Source organism: Colias croceus, chromosome 19 (genome assembly GCF_905220415.1).
Source record: "Colias croceus chromosome 19, ilColCroc2.1".
Classification (NCBI taxonomy): domain Eukaryota; kingdom Metazoa; phylum Arthropoda; class Insecta; order Lepidoptera; family Pieridae; genus Colias; species Colias croceus.
The window spans coordinates 2201468-2222532 of NC_059555.1; the positions used below are offsets into that span (position 1 = coordinate 2201468).

General features: G+C 31.4%; 1 protein-coding gene across 2 annotated transcripts in view; it reads right to left on the reverse strand.

The window, feature by feature from the left end:
- Positions 1–21065, reverse strand: part of LOC123700519 — a 55421-nt gene that overhangs the window by 18150 nt on the left and 16206 nt on the right. The window contains exons 5-11 of one of the 2 annotated variants that reach the window (XM_045647755.1): positions 18267–18374; positions 15290–15430; positions 12654–12806; positions 9436–9566; positions 6819–6893; positions 772–925; positions 7–168 (exon numbers count right to left, since the gene is read on the reverse strand). In XM_045647755.1, the coding sequence (XP_045503711.1) occupies positions 7–168; positions 772–925; positions 6819–6893; positions 9436–9566; positions 12654–12806; positions 15290–15430; positions 18267–18374 (924 nt within the window). The remainder of the gene's footprint in view (positions 1–6; positions 169–771; positions 926–6818; positions 6894–9435; positions 9567–12653; positions 12807–15289; positions 15431–18266; positions 18375–21065) is intronic. The other variant, XM_045647756.1, reaches the window with a different exon arrangement.

Genomic DNA, 21065 nt, shown 5'->3' on the forward strand with positions numbered 1-21065 from the left:
TGGCACCTTCTTAAGCACGCTCAGGTTGACGTGCAGAGCCAGCTCAGTCTTCAGCTTGTCGGGCAGCAAGCCGAGCGCGGTGTTGATGTCGCCACCGCCCTGGATGCGGCCGCGCGACCACGAGTAGTCGTACCACCGGAGTACGCGGCGTTTCATACCGCCCGGTACCTGTATATTTATTTATTTATTGTATTGTAGAGCCAAACACCATCACGTACAAGGTAAACACTACATATCACTACATAGTATAAAACAAAGTCGCTTTCTCTGTCTCTATGTCCCTTTGTATGCTTAAATCTTAAAAACTACGTAACGGATTTTGATGCAGTTTCTTTAATAGATAGAGTGATTCAACAGGAAGGTTTTTTTATATAATTTATTAGGTTTTAGACAAAGCAGGCGAAGCCGCGGGCTGTAAGCTAGTAATAAATAAAGAGTGTATCGCGTCAGCTGACGTAACTTATAGCAAGTGCAAGAAATGCGTTAAACGAATTATAAACAATATTATAGTCAAAAGGTAGTATCCCATTTCAATAGGAAAGGCACGCAAAAAATCGGAAACGAATTAGCCACAAACCACCACACTATTGGCGATGGCGTCAAGAAACTACGATTTTTTAAATTTTTCCCATGCAACTTCTTCTACTCTCAAAAGTATTGATATATTATGAAATATCCAAAACAAACATATTTTTTCAATCTGCAGCAGTAGCTTCTGATATTTGTAAAATTGCTGTAAGTTTAAGATTAAGTTAGAGTAGTAAATCTTACCTTATGATGTCTCATGTAAGTCTTAGCACCATCAAGAAGGCGCTCAAACTCCAGCCTGTTGGCGTTTCTGTTGGTGATGACATTGCCAACTTGGCCCACGATGGTCGCAAATATGAACACACCGATCAAGTAGCTTACTATTGTAAATACATATCTGCAACATTAAAATGAATAATCAGCATTTTACAGTTACTCATTCTTTTTTTATCTTAAAAATATGCGAAAACAAAGAGGTAGTAATAATTTTATAGCTATAAAAAGAGTAACAGAGATAAAATTTGAATAATTCAGTTTCCGCATATTTCAGAAGTAGCGAAATTTAAAAGGATCTGACGACACAAAATTGCTACTGGATGGAAATTTAAACGAGAACAAAGCTTAAAATAGATTGAAAATCAGATAACATCAAAGGTTGGACCCGCTTTGTCAATGCTCAGAGAACAGAGAGCGTGTCTACACGAGCAGACTCTCCTTTCAACTAATTAACATGACTCAATTAATCACTTCCGCATCTTAATTTCGTCTATCTGAGCATCACAACGGGTGGCGTGAAAAAAATAAATAAAACATGCAACACAACAAAAAGTGGTGCAAAGTTTTCGAACAGTTACAATAAAAACCGAAAAGCAAAGGTGAATCGAAGCGACAATAGAATGGCGGTTGCGTTCAATGAAGGCTGTTCGAAAACTTTCAAAGTTCGTAGGCTATCGATGAGCAATAAAAAACAAATAAATAAAAAGAATTCGATGACGGACGAACTATTCACATTTGCCGTACCCAAAGTTTTCGCCGCGATGCGAACAGCCTCCAAATTTCTGCCGCCGCCATAAAGAGGTGCTTTACAATGGCTGTTATTTTTAATACTACGTAGTTATGTGTGATTAAATTAAATTAAAACTCAAAATTATTCACTTCCCTTTGCATTCAACTTTTTTACATGTAAATTTTTTATGACAATGATTAAAATAAAAACGTGGAAATTATAAAAAAGGTAGGTAAAAGATGATTATAAAACATACCCGTATTAATTGCCTGCCTGTGACCGCGCACCTTGTCATCAAAAACGCCTACCACTTGTTTACAAGCTCCGATATCATTCATCCCCAGGGTTAATTAAAATTTGACAGCTTGTCCAATTTATAAAATAAATCGACTTTTTAATGAATTGACCATTCGGTATTTGAAGGACCAAACGTCAATATTGACGTCTATTCATATTCGGGACACGCTTAGCTAAGTGATTTTATGAAGCGTGATTGAAAAATAACAGCCATCGTGTGCATAAGTTAAATTATGTGTTATAAGTAATTAGTGTTGAAAAATAATTAATTAAGTTTTGGCATGCGATTGGTCAGATTATATTGGTTATTCAGAGTAACGTCAGATGATATTAAAATATTTATGAAGTAAATTAATAGGCTTATTAATTATGTTCATAGATAAAGTTAAATAAATCTTAAAACTATGGTCAACATTTATTTCTTTTTCGTCCATGAAATGCGATAAATTCATTAGATAAATAATTATGGTATTATAATAATTTCCATCACGTCCACGAGCAATTCCATATTTAATTAAAACGCCAATAAATTGGTCGAAACAATTTAATCCCCATATTCATTAGAAGCTTTAACTAATTCAAATTATGAATGAGTTTAACTTTGTATCGCAGGGTAAACTTCATCAGCGTAGTATAGCGGCTTAGCAATTTGTGATTTCGGTTACCTCATTCATTAAACTTTATAACAATTTCAGTTTTCAATCAATTTCATTCATAACATAACATCATTTAGGACACAAGTTTTTATGTGATTCAAAATATTATTGACTAGGTTACGGAGTTTCTTTCCGGTTCTTCTCCGTAGAAATTGCTTTCCGAATCGGTGGTAATTGGTAAATATTAGCGGTTATAACAATTCAAAATAGCCCTCTAGAAGAAGACTAATTGAATGAATAAATGTTTGCGTTTGAGTTTATGAAAATTAAGGGAGAAATATAAATTAAGCTTATAAGATAGTATTATGTAGATTTCTTAAGAGTTAAATTTTTGGTAGTACAAACAAACTCAATATCTCATTTCTTCAAATTCAACTAAGTAGATAGTTCGAAGAACGATTGATATCTAGTATTGCGTGCTATAGTCATTATAGATTAGCGTCTCTTGATGGATCTTATCAGCTAAACCCTACCGAATTCAGACAGGCCTTTGAAGCTAATGCCATTCATAAATGGAATTTTTCTGCACAATAATAGACCATTATGCTCAAAGGAAATAAATTTTCTCTTATTTTGTTGTATAAAATTCGAGTACAGAAATGAGAACTGACGTAATACCAATACTTTTTCAAATTTAAAATACAAGTACATATTTATAAGATTTATTTTAAAACATGGAAACGAACTGTAAAAATAAATTCTATTTTTATGTTACACGTCGTTATGTACCACCATTATTTAAGAATTATTTATCAGCCCGTTCCTTAAGCAAAGCTCTTTGTGTCATTTATATTTTAATTCGTGAAGACGGAATTGATAAGGTATAAATGTAGGTATGTACCTACTACACAAATGGTCATTGCGCTTAAAACATTTAAACCATCATTTAAGCATCGTAAAGCAGGTAAATTATAGTAAAAAAACATTAAATAATAGCACAGTTTACGATTTAATAATTGTTATAATTTGCGGTCGATACAATTTTTTTAAATCTACCGGAAGCGCCTTTTTATATCATTAATTTTATTTAAGTACAAAACAGACTATTCAAAAGTTCTCTTTCATTTACATTTGAGAAGAGCTGCAAGTTAATTTGTCTAGATTTTCTCGGAGAAACCTAGTAACTCGGAATGTAACTCTTCCAATCATTACTTATGCGAGAATTTTTGCAATTAAAATTTTTGAATCCAAGAAAGATGGGAATGAAAATTAAAACGGTTTTCCGTTTACATGTTTTTAAATCGTTTTGTTAACAACTTTATGAAAAAATGAGCAAATTTTAACAACCAACGAAAAATTTGAAACATTTCGTATTTATATTGTTTTGATGAAATCGCTTCGTTTATCAAATAAAATATCAATTACGTTAAGTATTGTTGGATCCGTATGATTGAATGGAACGGTTTATTGAAACACTTTTGTCTATACGAATTGATTAATAAAATTTGAATGCTTCGTTTCACTTGGAGTGCTCCCGAAGGGTGAAATTGCTTAAGCTTTCCTTAAGAGAATTTGATTGTCATGAGTGCTGCAGTTTTATTGTGGATTATTTGAATAACTATTCAATATACATAATATAATATAAAATAACTATTTGCAAAAAATCTCTTATTATTTTAAAGCTTTGAAAGATAGATTTATAATAAATGGTAATGTACTCTAGGAAGAGCGAGATGTTCTACCACAAGCTTACAAATGCTTAAAAGGATGTCTCAATGACTGATATAATTGTAAACATAATTGTTAACGAATAAATATTTTTGATTTTTTTTTTTTTGAATATTCATAACGGTTTCATAAAGCATTGAAGTAATTAATGATTTTACAAAGTACAATATTAAATGCGTTCAAAGATTTTGAAACATATCCAGAAAACACTTGAAATAACAACTGTTTATTACCATTAGTAACCTACATCCTTGCGAGTCAACTCTATAAATAGAACAGAATTGAGAACATTCTCGAAAGCCTATCAACATGTGTACCAATTACCAACTTGAACTGACAGGCTATAAACCTAACTATTCGAAACGACAGCAGCTAATTTTACGACTCCCGATCATAACTCACAGACAATAGTCAGACCTGCCCCGTAATATGTATTAAAGCAGTATTATATCCAGTGTGGAAAAAAGACAGCGCTAATATAGGTCGGGTAGCGACATCACTTTCACACACTGGGAACAATGCTGCTTAAAGGTATGGTAACTACCCTGGTTATTTATTGCCTTACCCTGCCCTAATGACCTTTAGAGCCGATTTATCTACAAAGGGCCGTTTCCGAGAGTAAGAGTTCCGTAATGGGCATACTATGATATATGTTAGAAGTCTTCGGTGTACTAAAAATGACTATTTTTTTGTAAATTACCTAAGTTTAACTTTAAACAAAGCAATTAGATTTTTAAGAGTAACTCCAATGAAAAGAAGCTTTTAATTGGTATAAAATAGAATTTACAATTCAGTACCTAATGTAAAATCTGTCATACATTATTATTAAATCAGCATTTCAAAATTTAAATCGACAAAAAACCGTAATTCACAAAAGCTCAATTATATAAAAAACACTTCGTTGAAAGATAAAAACGGTCTTTACAACATAAATCACTTTAAACTCTCCGGAAATTGTAAATGAGGTGACGTGTAGTGTATTCATCAGGCAAATTGAATTCTTCGGTAACTTGTAAGGGAAAAAATAGGAACAATTCGTTATGTCCCAATTTGCACGCAAGCTACAACTTGACGTGTGAACGAGAAAAACGTTTTTGATAATTTCACCCAATTTTCCTTATAGCGGTGAGATAATTGGAAATATGCAATTTGGCCGGAATTGAATAACAGCGCTCTGAGATCAACAGATTAATGAGTGTAATAAGAAACGTTTTTTGGTTAAGAGCTTGATTGAAATATGGTTAAGTTAATACCTATTTAAATTTTATATTTTTATGTACTTATCAAGTTTTTTGTTCTAATACTTTCACTACATATAAAACAAAGTATCCGTCTGTCATTTCGCTATAAACTTACGATTGTATCGAATTTAATTCTCTTTTCACAAATGGATAGAGTAGCGGATAGTCTCGAGGTTTTATTATAAAATTTCTCAAGTATTAAACTACGCGGGCGAAGCTGCGGGTGGAATGCTAGTTATAAATTAAATTATTTTAGTATCAGAAAGCTAAATTAATTAACACTATTCCTCATTCCGTGAAACTGAGAGTCATCGGAATGATATATCTTTTACACTGGGCTCAAAAGCAAAATAAAAAGTTCACCGTTGTAAGCCAAGTGTATGATACGGACATAAATTTAATTAACGAATTGCAAAAATTAATTAGACAGGGTAAAATTTTTATTTCAGTAAAACTTTTGATGTTATAATATGGACATTGGACAGAGATGGACAGAAATCTTCAGTTACCAAATAATTTTTCATAGTTGAAAATTAATTAATGATGACTTTAGTTTCTCCAATTACATTATCTGTTTCATTTTAAACTTTTCAATGAAGATGTAGCTTACTAATAATTGTAAAATCATTTGTTAAAGTAAGCTACTAGTTTAGTTAAATCTCTACAAACAAAAACTTCAATACTATAGGTTTAAAGTAACACACTAGTCGAAAACTATTTTAGTGAATAGGCATGTAAATCGAAGGAACAACGTTATCTCACAACCCCGCTCAAATTGTTTTTTCCGGCCCCATTATGGCTCTCCGGAGACGTCAATTTTTATCGCAAAAAGAAAATTCCCTTTGTGGTCTAAAAATAACATTTTTTTTACGCACGTGCTACAATAGTGATGGTTGTTGATTTTTCTGATAAAAAGCTACGTTATTAGAGCAATATTTAAGTTCCGATTTATATTATTTGAAGTACTTATTTTTAGTGAACCTACTCTTCCGTAGTAATTTACATTGGGAAATAAATTAATTTGTTGGTAGTGTTTCTTAAATACTTTTTATATTAATATTCATAATATTTATTATTATCGTAATTTGCAAACCCCAACTGTATTTTTAAAGCCCTAAATTTATATAACAAGAAAAAAAAATTGGTTGTCTGTAAAGTCGGTTTACTGGCGATAGTTGAACGTGACAACGTCCGATTGTGCTTCTTTGTCGCTCGCACTTCAAGCCTTACGTGGAACGCCTCAGATGAGTCAGAGCGAGGTAACGCCGCATGAGTTATGTTTTTTCGTGCGGGCTTTATCGAATTATAAGACGTTGTCACGTCAAAAAAACCTTATTTACGTGAATAAATTATAATAGATGTATAAAATTACAGAAATAAAATACTAAACATAATCTGACCAATCATTAGCCGCCAACATACCCTCGGTTAGACCTGAATTGCAGAAGACGCGACTTGAGTCCGCGACGCGGCAGAAATTTGGGGCCTCCATGTGTGCTAGTACAACAACCTTTTATATAGCCACTTATACATATCAATACATACATAAAAACAATTCATTTTGATAAATAAGGGAAATAGTGAAATTACGTAATACTAGTAACTAGTAAGTTAAGTAAAAAAAATAAAAATATCTTTATTGAGTACAAAAATTAATACAGTACAATTACAGTGTGGCTCTGTCTTCCTAGCTAGGAAAATCCTGTGTTAAGGAAAGGTATATAAGTATACGATAGATTGTAAAATATATAGATCCGACTCCTAACAAAACCTATTTTTGGAGTGAAAATATACCACATCCTAAAAAATTATTAATAAATTAATGTTATCATAACAAACAAATTTATTATGAAAACACTACAGTGTGTATTTTATTAGGCAAAATACATTATTTTATAGAAACAAAAATAGGAGGATATGAGTTTGATATAATAAATTTATGTATTTTCATCGATTATTATTGAATGAAGACTTCATAAAGTAATAAAGTATATATTAGAGCTTGTAATTTTTTTTAAAGCGATTGAATAAACGCATTTATTCTCTGTTTAATTTAAATTCTACAATAGTATGTTATATAACATGATTAAATAAAACAGAATTTAGCTAAAAATCCTCATAGAATGATTCATAAATATTCTATAGAAGCAACAAAAGTAAACAGTTGGATGCGAATTGCGAACCTCACAATTTTCTTCATGAATTACAAATATTCTTGTTTTCTGCCTACTTTTTATTGCTCGATGTCACTGACCTTTCCTATAGCATTGTCTATAACGTAATAATTTCTATAAGTAAATGAATAAGTTTCGCGTTTTTTTTATATAAACTAGGTAATCAAATTTAGACGTTGTAGATATTTTATACACATTACTATTATTAGTGTGCGAAATATCAGACGATTGCAAATATGTATTTGATTAAAATTACTTTCTTTAAAATTGAATAAACGCGCACAACTTTTGTAAACTGGAAATCAATATTTAATCTAATCATTACTTGATACCTTCCTTTTTGGATTTGGGTCAAATAATTTTAAAGTAAATTAGAACGTTGATTAAATTAATCAACGTCTCTTACTAAAAATATACGTTATTGTTTATAAATATAAGACTGAAATTATCTTGTGAAATGTCACTACATAGTATAAAACAAAGTTGCTTTCTCTGTCCCTATGTCCCTTTGTATGCTTTTATCTTTAAAATAACGCAACGGATTTTGATACGGTTTAATAGATAGAGTGATTCAATAGTATATAATTTATTAGGTTTTAGACAAAGCGGACGAAGCCGCGGGTGGTAAGCTAGTAATGTATAAATGGCTATATTAAAACACTTAACTAAAGCAGAATTTAATTAGTGGTTAGTTGCATGTAATAATTAAAATTAATTTGCATTTAAAAGGCAGAAATATATTGTAAATGTTCCTAATCAACGTCACAGTATTACAATATTTAACGTCATATAAGAAGTTTCTGAAAAATATCCTATTTAGATTGTATACATATAAGGCTGGTTGCAGAGCTTGACCGACCATCAGTGCGTACCGTCGGTCCTGACGATACGCATCAACAATATGTATGACTATGACACTAATGCGCATGACAATACGCGTGCGTATGGTCGGTCTACGACTGACGTACGCATTGATGGTCGGTCAAGCTCTGCAACCAGCCTAAGTCTGGAAAAATAATGGATTTTTATCTAGATAGACTTGTAATATAATACGTGATTTAATTATTTGGTAGTAAATACCTAATTCTTATTCTTTGTTATTCATTCAAGTATAATTCAGTTCTTTTTCCATTAAATTTGTTTTTGTTCTGCCTAGATATTACTACGTGTACAATATACATATTTTGTAAATAAATTTAATTTATAAAGAGATACGCTCGTTTGGTTCATGTCACTAATATAATTATTATTATGGTAATTTCGTTAATTCCATACATGTAGAAAGGTTTAATAATCGATATGTAATGATTTTAAAAAACACCCATAATATCCAATAAGTCATACTTTTGTCGTATAAACTTGGTATAAATCATAAAAATGAGTTCCTTACGGGTTCTTTGTGTAACATTTTATTACTTTTCATACCGGATATTACGATCGTAAACTCGATTTTAACTTTCCGAATTATGATTTGCTATCAAATAATTCAATGTGTCTTCTCTTGATTAAACATTTATGATGGATTTGATGTAATTAAACTTTTAAGTGTGTTGGTAACTTGTAAAACATTTTATTTTATTGTTAAAGTTAATTTGAAAGACTAAATGTTACAAAGTACAAACCTTCAAATACATTTTTAGATAAGTTGTTAATATAATCCGTATTTTATAACCCAAAATAAAATATTATTTCTTAACTGTTAAAGTTATTTTGGAGTTACTAAACCTGACATAGTATAAACTTTTACTGTTAATCGATTTCAAGTGTAGACAGATTACAACACTTAATAAAAATACCAACAAATACATTGTTAATAAATATTCCGTGATAACACCAAAATAAACACCTAAACAACTAATACTCACTCAGCATTAGTCTCCGGTGTAGGCAGATCCCCTATAGTGGTGAGTGTGAGCGTGGACCAGTAGAGCGAACCCAGGTACTTCCTGGTTAGGGTCGCGTAATCACCGGGCCGGTGGGGGTATGCCCAGTCACCCTGTGATAGAATATATAAATAAATAAATATTATGTTTATGGAAAAAATACATCGTTTAAAATATAGAAAATGTTAGTAATAAATGTTACATGACTTATAATTTATGAATACAATAATTTAATATAATCTAATAAAACTTCTAGTTTCACTTTTCTACATTAAACCAACTCTTGCGTGGTCTAGGAAGTCGATACATATTATTTTAATTTATTTTGTATGTGTGCAGCTACATATTATAAGTGCATTTGTCAATTTCTCATACAATTTGTTTTTTTTTTTTTGTTTTTTAATAAAGATACTCGGACATCTCTGTTATAAACTATTATAACTTTACACAATATAAAGAACCTTGGGATATAAATAACTGAACATTGATAGTATACGTAGGTACCAAATGATACTATCTATTAAATGCCTCTATTTAAGCCCTTGTGTTATTTGTATAGTCTATACCCGGGTAATTTATCGCATGTTCACTCAGAAAATACCTCGAAACCTTATAGAAGATATATTTCGAACTAGCGTTAGCCGCTTTCCGTAAATGTATCAAACGTCCATCCATCCAAACTTTCCCATTTGTAATGTACGATATCTAGTTATGTTATGTATTAAAAGCTTTAAAGCTGAAGCTTGAAAGCTGAATAGATAATCTCAAAAACTACTGGCAAAATGTATTTTTGATTTATGATTGCCTTGTTGTCGAGAACAACTACAAATATTAAACGATAACAGGCGCGGAATAACAATGAAAAATGACAAAGAAATCAGAAAAAAGTCATCTATCTAGTACAATAATAATATAATATCATCATCATCAGCCCATACGTTCCCACTGCTAGGACACGGGCATCCTATGAGGATAACAATATAATATAAGCACACTACATAAAAAGTTAATGAAAATGTGAAAACTTAAGTTTTTGTACGCATTTCTGTGGTCTACGTCTGGCGAGGATATTATAAGTGTCCAAAGAGGAAATTAAAATTGTAAAAAATGAGCGGTGCTGTAACTCTACGTTCATGAATGTTATAAGTTAAAGTATTTTCTAATACTGATGAAGAACAAAGTTTTCAGCTATATTATGCCAAATTCGTCTTATAGGTAAGTAGAACAGTATAAACTTGTTACCTGTCGCGTACAGTATTTGAAAATATTATGTTTATCGATATATTTGATTAACATGGATCATTCAAGTGAAATTATGAAATCTACTATATAAAAATAAGTCGGGTTTTCCTTTCCGACGCTATAACTCCAGAACGCACCAACCGATTTCCACGGTTTTGCCTATAATCAAAGGGTTTTGCATTCGTCGGAAAGGTCTCGGGCTCCGTGAGGTTTATAGCAAAGGTTGTCTCTGGTGGCGAAACGGAGTACACCCGGTTTGCTAGTTTAACATATTTATTACTTGAATATAACAAGAGAAAAACATACGAAATACGCTACATTTAACTTGAAGTTACAAACAAAATAATAAACTTTCATAATAATTGTCAAATAAACTGAGCGCATACATTGTTAGCTTCAACTAAATGCATCATAAAAATGAGCACACTGCTACAGTTCTAGAACAGTTATAAAGTACATGAATGCTTTACAAGAGCATTATGTCAATTTAAAATACAAGCATGAAATAGTATTATTTTATACCACAATGCCAAATTGTATCTATTTTTGATTTAGGTAAGCTTATATTCAAATTCAAATTATATTAATTTTTTGTAGTACAAATTATAGATCTTTAAATTACAATATTAGGTCGCTAAAAATTACAATATTAAGTCGCTAACACATTCTACCCATTGATTGGGTGTGCAAATATTAAACAGAAAGTTGATTAGTCTAATTATTATTTAAATATACACACAATTAAATTTTCACAATTACACGCACTACGATTTACACGATTAAATCACACACTTATCACACAATTTTGAGTTATGTTTTATGTATGAAGTGAACTCTCTTGTTTTATTGTAATTTATCAAAATTAGTATGGGAAATTTATAAGCGATAGATTACGAACCCGCAAAAATTACTTAACTTTTTAAAATAAAGTGAAAAGTATCCGTACGTAGTTAATCAACCTCAAATAAAACAACGTGTACATGAGGAATTTGAAATTAAGTCTCCGACTCAGCATTTTACCATTTTCAAATTTCAATGAGTTTAATGTACATAATATTATCTAGAATATTTAAAATTACTTAAAATCTCATTAGCACCTAAGTACTAGCTACTCAGTTATTAAAGACGACTTATGAAATTATTAATTTCAATTCAGAGTTAATTAAGATGTTTCAAAAGATTAGAATAATTATTAACTACGGTGTCCCGTAAGAATTAAAACAGAACATTTATCAAATAAAAAATTAATTAAAAGCAATAAAGAACACAGTGATACGAATAAATATATAAAATAGAAAATAAATTCAAAGCAATTAGCAGAGTGATACGAATTTGCGATGAAAATCATAGCCGTAACCACTCAATTAAACAAGACGACAAATTAACCAACTTCAAAGATTCTAAAGATTACAATAATTACACAAACAACTAAAATAGAAAATACAAGTAATTTAAAGCTATTAATAAGAAGTAAATGAAGCTGGCGAGACGAGATTCAACTCTAGCTATAAAGAAAGTTCTAGATTGACCGGACCCTGTTTATTAATGAAATAACTTTTTATGACACTTCTGACCGTTGAAGTTTGATGCAGCAAATTGTTTGTGCAGTTTTGGAAGTGTCATTAAAAAGGTTGATTTGAAGTTGGATAGTTTGGGAAGACGGCGAAGGTATCTAAAAGTTTTTATACATACGTATGATTGTGATCGTTGAATAACTTTAATGTACTTAGGAAAAAATACAGCTTTCTTTATAGATATAATTGAAACAATCTTGAACATTGGGTTAGTAAATTGACTAAATTGTTGTAGGTTAACATATTTTTGTGAACACAGTCCTGAAAATTTATATAAAAAAGACTGTCCCTAAAAATTTTATACAGCGTGACAATTTACTAAGAGATTATATAGGTAATAAGTTGACCCTGAAAAAAAAATTAACAATATTAATATAAACTCACCTGAAACCCTTCAGCCTCGGACAGCAGAAAGTAGAAGCATCCGAACCAATGGGCTAATATTAACAGAATATGTATGAGGTTGATGACTCGCCAGAAATTGGGATACACTGTACGCGACTCCACTATGTAGTAGCAGCTCACTGCGCGGTATACCTGGAAGATATAGCTTTTGTATTATACTAATATTATAAAGCTGAAGAGTTTGTTTGTTTGAACGCGCTAATCTCAGGAACTACTGGTCCGATTTGAAAACTTCTTTCGGTTTTAGATAGCCCATTTATTGAGGAAGGCTATAGGCTATATATCATCACGCTAAGATCAACAGGAACGGGGCAATGCGTGTAAAACCGTGGAGAACAGCTAGTGTTCTATATAATAAAAATGTATTGACAAATGTGATACTAAGCTGTAACTCCAGAACGGCTCGACCAACTATTATTTTTTGTTGAGGCACAAGGAAGGTTCTTAAGGAGAATAGCTTCTGCTAGGGCAGCTAGTTTATATATAAATATTTAAAATATATTTTAGTGTATATTAATATTTTTCTTTTTTTTTCTATTCCGTCTGGAAGGTGGCAATATAATTGCATTCTTCCAATAAATCTTGGAATAATTATTCTATGAACCTGCTTCAACCTATGGCTTTAAATTATTCCTGTCCATATCTTAGACCGTATACCATACTGTAGCTCACTTTATACAGTACGATCAATGAATATCAGTAAATTTCATCTTAATCTGTTAAATAGTTTGCGTTATTAAATATTTAGGTTCTCATCTAAATCTTAGAAACATTAACAATTTATCAAAATAGTTTCACAAAAAAACTCAAACATTATTGCAATAATATGTTACAAGTGTACAGATAAAAGCCCATATTAGTGACAATATAAGCAGGGAAATAACGGATGAAGTGAAAACGGGAAGAGATTTCAAATAGGTTGTGTCACAAGCCCTGACAGGGCGATATCGTGCAAAATATAAAGACGCCAAGAATAGCGCTATGTTTGAGCCATTTTTGGAGACTGTAGGCGTGTACAGTTTTAGCGATTGAATTGTATGGTTTATCGTATGTATATTAGTTATATCTATTATTATAGATTATTTGATTTTTTCAATCCTTGGTTAAAATTTATCCGTCCAATAAAGTATTACACGAACATTTTAAAATGTCGCCTGTAAACTGTTAAATACGGACAAATAGAATACATTTTCGAAATGGTAGTTTAATACGTTATTCGATGAATAAGTTTTAACCAAGGATTTGAAAATCAGCCCTAAATGTTATATTTTATCTTAGGTGATATTTTACAGACATAATGCCCTGCGACTGAGATTCAAATTCGAATTAAATTTTCAAAATAAATTTAAGTTTGTTGCTGTGGAACAGTAGCTATATAAAAAAAAAGTTTCATTGAAATTCGATCAGCAGTTTTGCGTAAAGGCCGGACAACAGACAAACAAAATTTTCAAAATGAATTATTTTAGTAACACAACTTACTTTTATTCAATATACAAATTCTTCTATAGTTTAAATACACGTAGATATATGAAAATAGATTAGCAGAGTTAATTGAAAATAGTTAGAATCACAGACAAGATTGGATGTGATTTGAGAAGGGTCAAACGGTCAAACTAATGATAACAAAAAATCAAACTGATTAGCCGCTCACCCCAACTCCGCCTAGATTGATACGGGAAAAACATTGCCCTTGTAAAAGAGGCTCTGTCGCTTCAGGCTTATGATATTATTTTCTAAATTAGTTCATTAATTTCTACTAAAACACACGAACTTTTCTATTGACGATTGAATGTTATTACCTATGTATTCGTAATTTGAAGAATTAAATTTTCTTGTACTTAGTTAATTCTAGAAAAGTTTTTATTTGTAATAAACAATTATTACACATAAATTTGGATCGTTATTTTGAGATAAGTTTTTAAGGAAACTAAATTAACATTCATAATTATTGTATGTCGTTTCCCCTTTAAAAAAAGAAAACTTAGCAAAAGTACTTACGATTGAAAGCTAGGACAACATAACGAGTTACGGTACCTAATGCAATTTATTACACAACACATTTGTTATATTTTACGCAGCATTTTCATTTAATAAGTAAGTATATTATACTAAGCAATGGCTAGGAATAACTTTATAGTACGCATAAATCATTCATACCCATCTTTTATTCATTCCCCATTGGTATATTTGTAGAATATTTACTAGAAAGGTTAGAAATGTACAAAACACACAGCAGCGGAATATTCAGTTATTTTTCAGAAGCTTTATTTGAATTCTTTTAATCATTGTGATAGGCAGTTTTTTTTAATTCGCATATAAATAATCTTTTATATTTTTTAAATGAAAAGTATTAAACTAAGACGATTATTTTTATTCATGTAGGTATACGAGAACTATCTGATGTTTGAATATCAAATTGAATATATATTAAATACCATTCGAAATATCGTAAGGATAAATTAATATATTCACATTTTTATTTCGTTTTAAAGCAAATGTTATGAAAACATTCACTTCAACACATAGAGATAATATGTACTACGTAGTACATATTATCTCTATGCTTCAACAAACAAAATAAATCATCCTCATCCAATAAGGTTCCCTTTCCTTACCTTAAGAAACCTAGGGAAGCGTATAATAGGATTGGTTCCAATCTTCAACTGCAGGAGGTCCAAGGGAGTCAACGCCGCAATGTCCAGGAGAAAGGAGCGCGATGTTAGGTAATGTTTTGCTAACTTCTTTGAGTCGTATACCTGTTAAAATATATAAAACATAATAAATAACAAATAAAAGTGTGCCGAGCACACGTGTCAGGAGTGAAACTCCTTTGGCAAGATTCAAAGATGAAATGTTCGCTTTACTCCGCGTGACGTGATAATGGTATTGCAATGACGCGATCTTGAAATTTTTCTCTCAACGCGCAAGAAGTTTCACTTCAATAAATATTTCAGGACATTTTTCACAACGAATCACGATCTGATCCTAAATGCTAAGCTTTTTACTTGTGTTATTTAAACTAAATGACTGATAAATATTATATACATATCATTTTTAATATTTTAAACTTATATTCATAAGAATGCTAGTAGGCAGCATGGTAATCGCCTAATATTCTTGTAGCTTCTCTGTTAATTAAAATGAAAAATAATGTGTGACAATGTTCGTCAAAAAGTATCAAATAGATTAATTATTATCAGGGACGTTAATTATAATTAAAAAGTGAAACCGACCCTTAATTTATTATTTAACTAGCGGTCTGCCCCGGCTTCGCCCGTGGTACATGTTTACGTTTTCTCTCCATAAGAACCATCCTCGTACTTCAAGGAATATAATAAAAAAAGAATTATCGAAATCCGTTCAGCCGTTCTCGAGTTATGCGCTTACCAACACATTTTGGGATTAATTTTTATATTATATAGCGGTCCGCCCCGGCTTCGCCCGTGGTACATGTTTACGTTTTCTCTACATAAGAACCATCCTCGTACTTCAAGGAATATAATAAAAAAAGAATTATCGAAATCGGTTCAGCCGTTCTCGAGTTATGGAATTACAACGAAAAGTGGCATTGATTTTTATATATTAGATTTATTATAATTAAAATAATATATCTACAATATATTCACATTATTTATAAATGATAATAAGCTTAGAATCAAGGGATTGTCCCTTCGATCATTGATTTTAAAGAGATTAACAACAAAACATGGGATTTGAATTAGAAACTGGTTGTGCCCGCGGCTTCACTTGTGAGGAAGTCGATAAGTAGAAATTTACATGATTTAAGTATAGCTAGTTTAAATTTTAGTAAATTGAGAGTAATTTACGATGCAAGTGCGATTATTCATTCGCATTAGATAGTTTAGTAATTCGGTTCGAAGAAAAAACTTATAAACAATTGTAATAATATTGTATCTACTCATATTTTATCAATTCATACACTACAAAATAAACATTATTCAGTATTTTTAAACGTTATATTTCTGGTGTGAATACAAAACAAGCACAAAATAGTAAACCTAACCGAATATTTTATTCCCGGCGCTTTTACGATTCACACCTGATGCATCTCCTCGGTGGATGAAAGCGTTTTGTTACTAAATAAAAGTCAATGTTTTTGGGATAAAACTTTATACAGGATATAAAACTGTTTATTTTCTACTTGCAAAGAAAGAAGTGGTTTTAGTAAATGTATATTGGAAATACCCAATCACTTCTTTACATCTTTAAAATTATGTAATGTAATATGTATATCTATATACAATATTTACTACTATATATATTTACTATGTAAGTAATTGCTTTATTTTCGAGTAAGTAGGTTTAGTTTTATCAGTATTCAGTAGGTATAAAATACGCTGTTTATTCAAAACTAAAGATAGGTAACCTATCAATAAGCCTATTCCGTGTCCCATACATTGATATATGATAAGGTATTTTATAATCACGAATTAGAGATGTTAAAGTTCAGTTTTGTTACGTTAATAAATAATGTATATTATAATACACTAGCGGACTACCCCGGCTTCGCCCGTGGTACATATTTCGCAATAAAAGGTAGCCTATGTTCTTTCTCAGGGTCTAAAATTTGTCTGTTCCCCTTCAAAATTGGTTGAGAGGTTTATGCGTGAAAACCATACATACATCTCTTCTAATATATAAAAATCAATGCCACTTTTCGTTGTAATTCCATAACTCGAGAACGGCTGAACCGATTTCGATAATTCTTTTTTTATTATATTCCTTGAAGTACGAGGATGGTTCTTATGTAGAGAAAACGTTAATATGTACCACGGGCGAAGCCGGGGCGGACCGCTAGTATATACATAATTACAAACTTTTCCCCTTTATAATATTAGTAAGTATAGATAATGAATCTACAATATAAAGTATTATAACGTACGATTATTATATTATTATTATAACGTATTGCGATATTATCCCGAACAGTATTACAAACTTTGGGCACAGAAATCCCATCGCGATAAACAACCAATAACACACTTGGAACATTTCTGTTATCACCCAAATTCAACGCAGTTACAAACTAATTACATGGTCTATACATATCCACAAGAGAATTAAATATGTTAATATAATTTACAAGTTATCAGACTGTTATTCATAGCGCGAGCGGTCCCTCGCAGTTAATTAATCGAAAATTAGGTAATTTAGATTGAGACTAGCGAACACAGTCCTTTTGTGTAGTTTGTAAAATTTCAAAATAGTATTAATCAGTTTTAATCCATAGTTAACAAGTTTTAAGTTAAAATTGGTCGATATAATACCTTCATATCATTTTAATGATAAAGCAATTACATTTAAAAAAACTCAAACAATAATTACCTATTATAAATTATTGTTTGATTTATAGTGCAAGAGGTATTTTATTTAGTTACCAAGTAATATATATTTTGTTTAGTTTTGTGCATATCTGATATTGGGCCAGTTATTTTCAAAATAAATGTTGCATTAATTAAGACTATACAAAAAAAAGAACTTAACACCCTAAATGAATTTTCACAATAACCACAAAAAATATTTATTCAGAGGTATTTTTACACTTATCAATTTCTATAATGATAAACTCACCATCAAACCCTGTTCCAAATACCCAGTCCTGAGCTGCACCACCAGGTCCAACGCGAAAACCAGATCACCCAGCCCGTCACACGTCACCCAGAAGTAGTGGCACATTACCTGGAATAATGCCTCGTAAACTCAAACATTTATTTATTCAATAAGACATCTTCTATAAGCATTATAATCATAATATAGTTTTTCCATTTATTCACCGATTCGGAAAGCAGTTGTACAGGGTATTCCCTGTATACCTACATTATACATCGTGAAAATTTTCAATGGGCCCTGGTGAGAAAGCACGAAGGAAATAGGTACTCGAGATAGCAAATTTTGTTGAAAGAAAACATTCCTTTAGCGAAAATTTCTACACTGTATATGAAAGAGTTGTTTTGATTATTTAAATTTGTTTCTTTCTAGTGCAATTGACAAACAGGCACCTAATAAAAACTCGCTAATAAATCAATCCAATATCTACTCACACATACGCTAAAACCTGCTCTATCCAAGATAGAGACGCTAGAAAAATCAATAGTTCCACTTAACAAAATTACTAGCAAAAGGCAACGCTAGATTGTCTCTAGAGAACAATAATCGAGCCCTACGGGTAACCTGCGTAGTGCGCGGGAATAGATGGAGTGGTAACGAGTTAGTTTTAGATCACTTGGCAAGCAGAACGCAATGTTTATTTATTGGAAACTAGCTTTCCACACATAGTTCCAGTTCTCGTGGGATTTCTGGGATAAATCCTATGGTATGTCCTTAGTGAGATATCAAACTATCTGTGTACCAAATTTCACGCCTAAACCACTTGGAAGTGATGGAACGTGGAAGAAGAGACATACAGATTTACTGACGCACTTATGATATCAAAAGGGATTTCGTAAATTCTGCTATATAATATTTTCTTGTTGTGCGAGTATTCATTTAGAATTAACGATATTTTATTAGATGTTATACGCGATTTATTGATAATATTCATCCCAACTTTTTCAAACCCCGCTAAAATTCTGTAATTTGCAATCGATGAATAAATTTTAGGCTAAGCAATTTTAATTTGCTGGCACTAAATATATTACTTGCTCTGTGCTGCTATCTGATAAATTACAACGTTAATTCATCATTAATGACGTAATTGTTAATCTCTCTATCGATTTAATTTACATGACACTAATCGGTTTATAGGTTGGCCAACTGCTTACTTGATTGCTACAAACTTATTATAGAATTATAAAGAAAATACTTATTAAAAAAATATATAAGCCATTGTTATATTTTTACTTTCCAAACATTAACATAAGGAAGAAACAAACATAAGAAAATATAAAGCCCTTTAAAGCCTTCTCAAGTTCCGATATATCCTGGATATAAATGTAACATCGCAAGAATAATCCTATAAAATATGATGGTCGTTTTGTTAGAGACAATGATTTGTTGAGTTTGAGTTTATTTAAACAAAAAAGATTTCTCTTTGACTTCATGAAAAGTATTACAAATCCAAATTTAATGAACAATTCGAGACCAAAAGAAACATGTCCGTTGCAGTACTATTCATTTTAGCAGCTGCATCTGTCCATCAAAGGAAGGAGAGCATTTTTATCCTGTCGGTACTTACGAACAATAGTATCGTTAAATGCAGGCTTGTTCCCGCTTCAGTTATTTTTAGTTGAAATTAAACAGGGTTTATATTTCAATGATTCTGTCTTTGAAGACATGAATTGAAAACTGGGAATAATTGGTGAAATAGAAAACACAGGTTAGGCTAAGTTTTCTTTGCAAGATACAATTTGCTTTCACATAATTATTTACAAATTTCAAATAAAGATATTATTGAATTTATATTTTTTTGGTTTTTATGGCATTCAAATGCTTTATAAATATAAATTTATAAAGGATAGAAAAAATTCGATCACGAGGCGGGACTTGAACCCGCATCCTTCGCGCCATTCCGGGGCGGATGCCTAACCAACTCAGCCACTCGTGACCCGCCTGAGCAATCGAATTTATTCTATCCTTTCAGTTTTATGTGTCTTAAGGGACACACCGCGCGCCATCTATTGAGATGATTTAACAACCATTTCAACCAATATGAAGCACTTTTCAGTGAATACAATATTGTAACGATGGAACACGACCTTTTCTTGAATTTATATTTTTTTGGTTTTTATGGCATTCAAATGCTTTATAAATATAAATTTATAAAGGATAGAATAAATTCGATCACGAGGCGGGACTTGAACCCGCATCCTTCGCGCCATTCCGGGGCGGATGCCTAACCAACTCAGCCACTCGTGACCCGCCTGAGCAATCGAATTTATTCTATCCTTTCAGTTTTATGTGTCTTAAGGGACACACCGCGCGCCATCTATTGAGATGATTTAACAACCATTTCAACCAATATGAAGCACTTTTCAGTGAATACAATATTGTAACGATGGAACACGACCTTTTCTTGAATTTATATTTTTTTGGTTTTTATGGCATTCAAATGCTTTATAAATATAAATTTATAAAGGATAGAAAAAATTCGATCACGAGGCGGGACTTGAACCCGCATCCTTCGCGCCATTCCGGGGCGGATGCCTAACCAACTCAGCCACTCGTGACCCGCCTGAGCAATCGAATTTATTCTATCCTTTCAGTTTTATGTGTCTTAAGGGACACACCGCGCGCCATCTATTGAGATGATTTAACAACCATTTCAACCAATATGAAGCACTTTTCAGTGAATACAATATTGTAACGATGGAACACGACCTTTTCTTGAATTTATATTTTTTTGGTTTTTATGGCATTCAAATGCTTTATAAA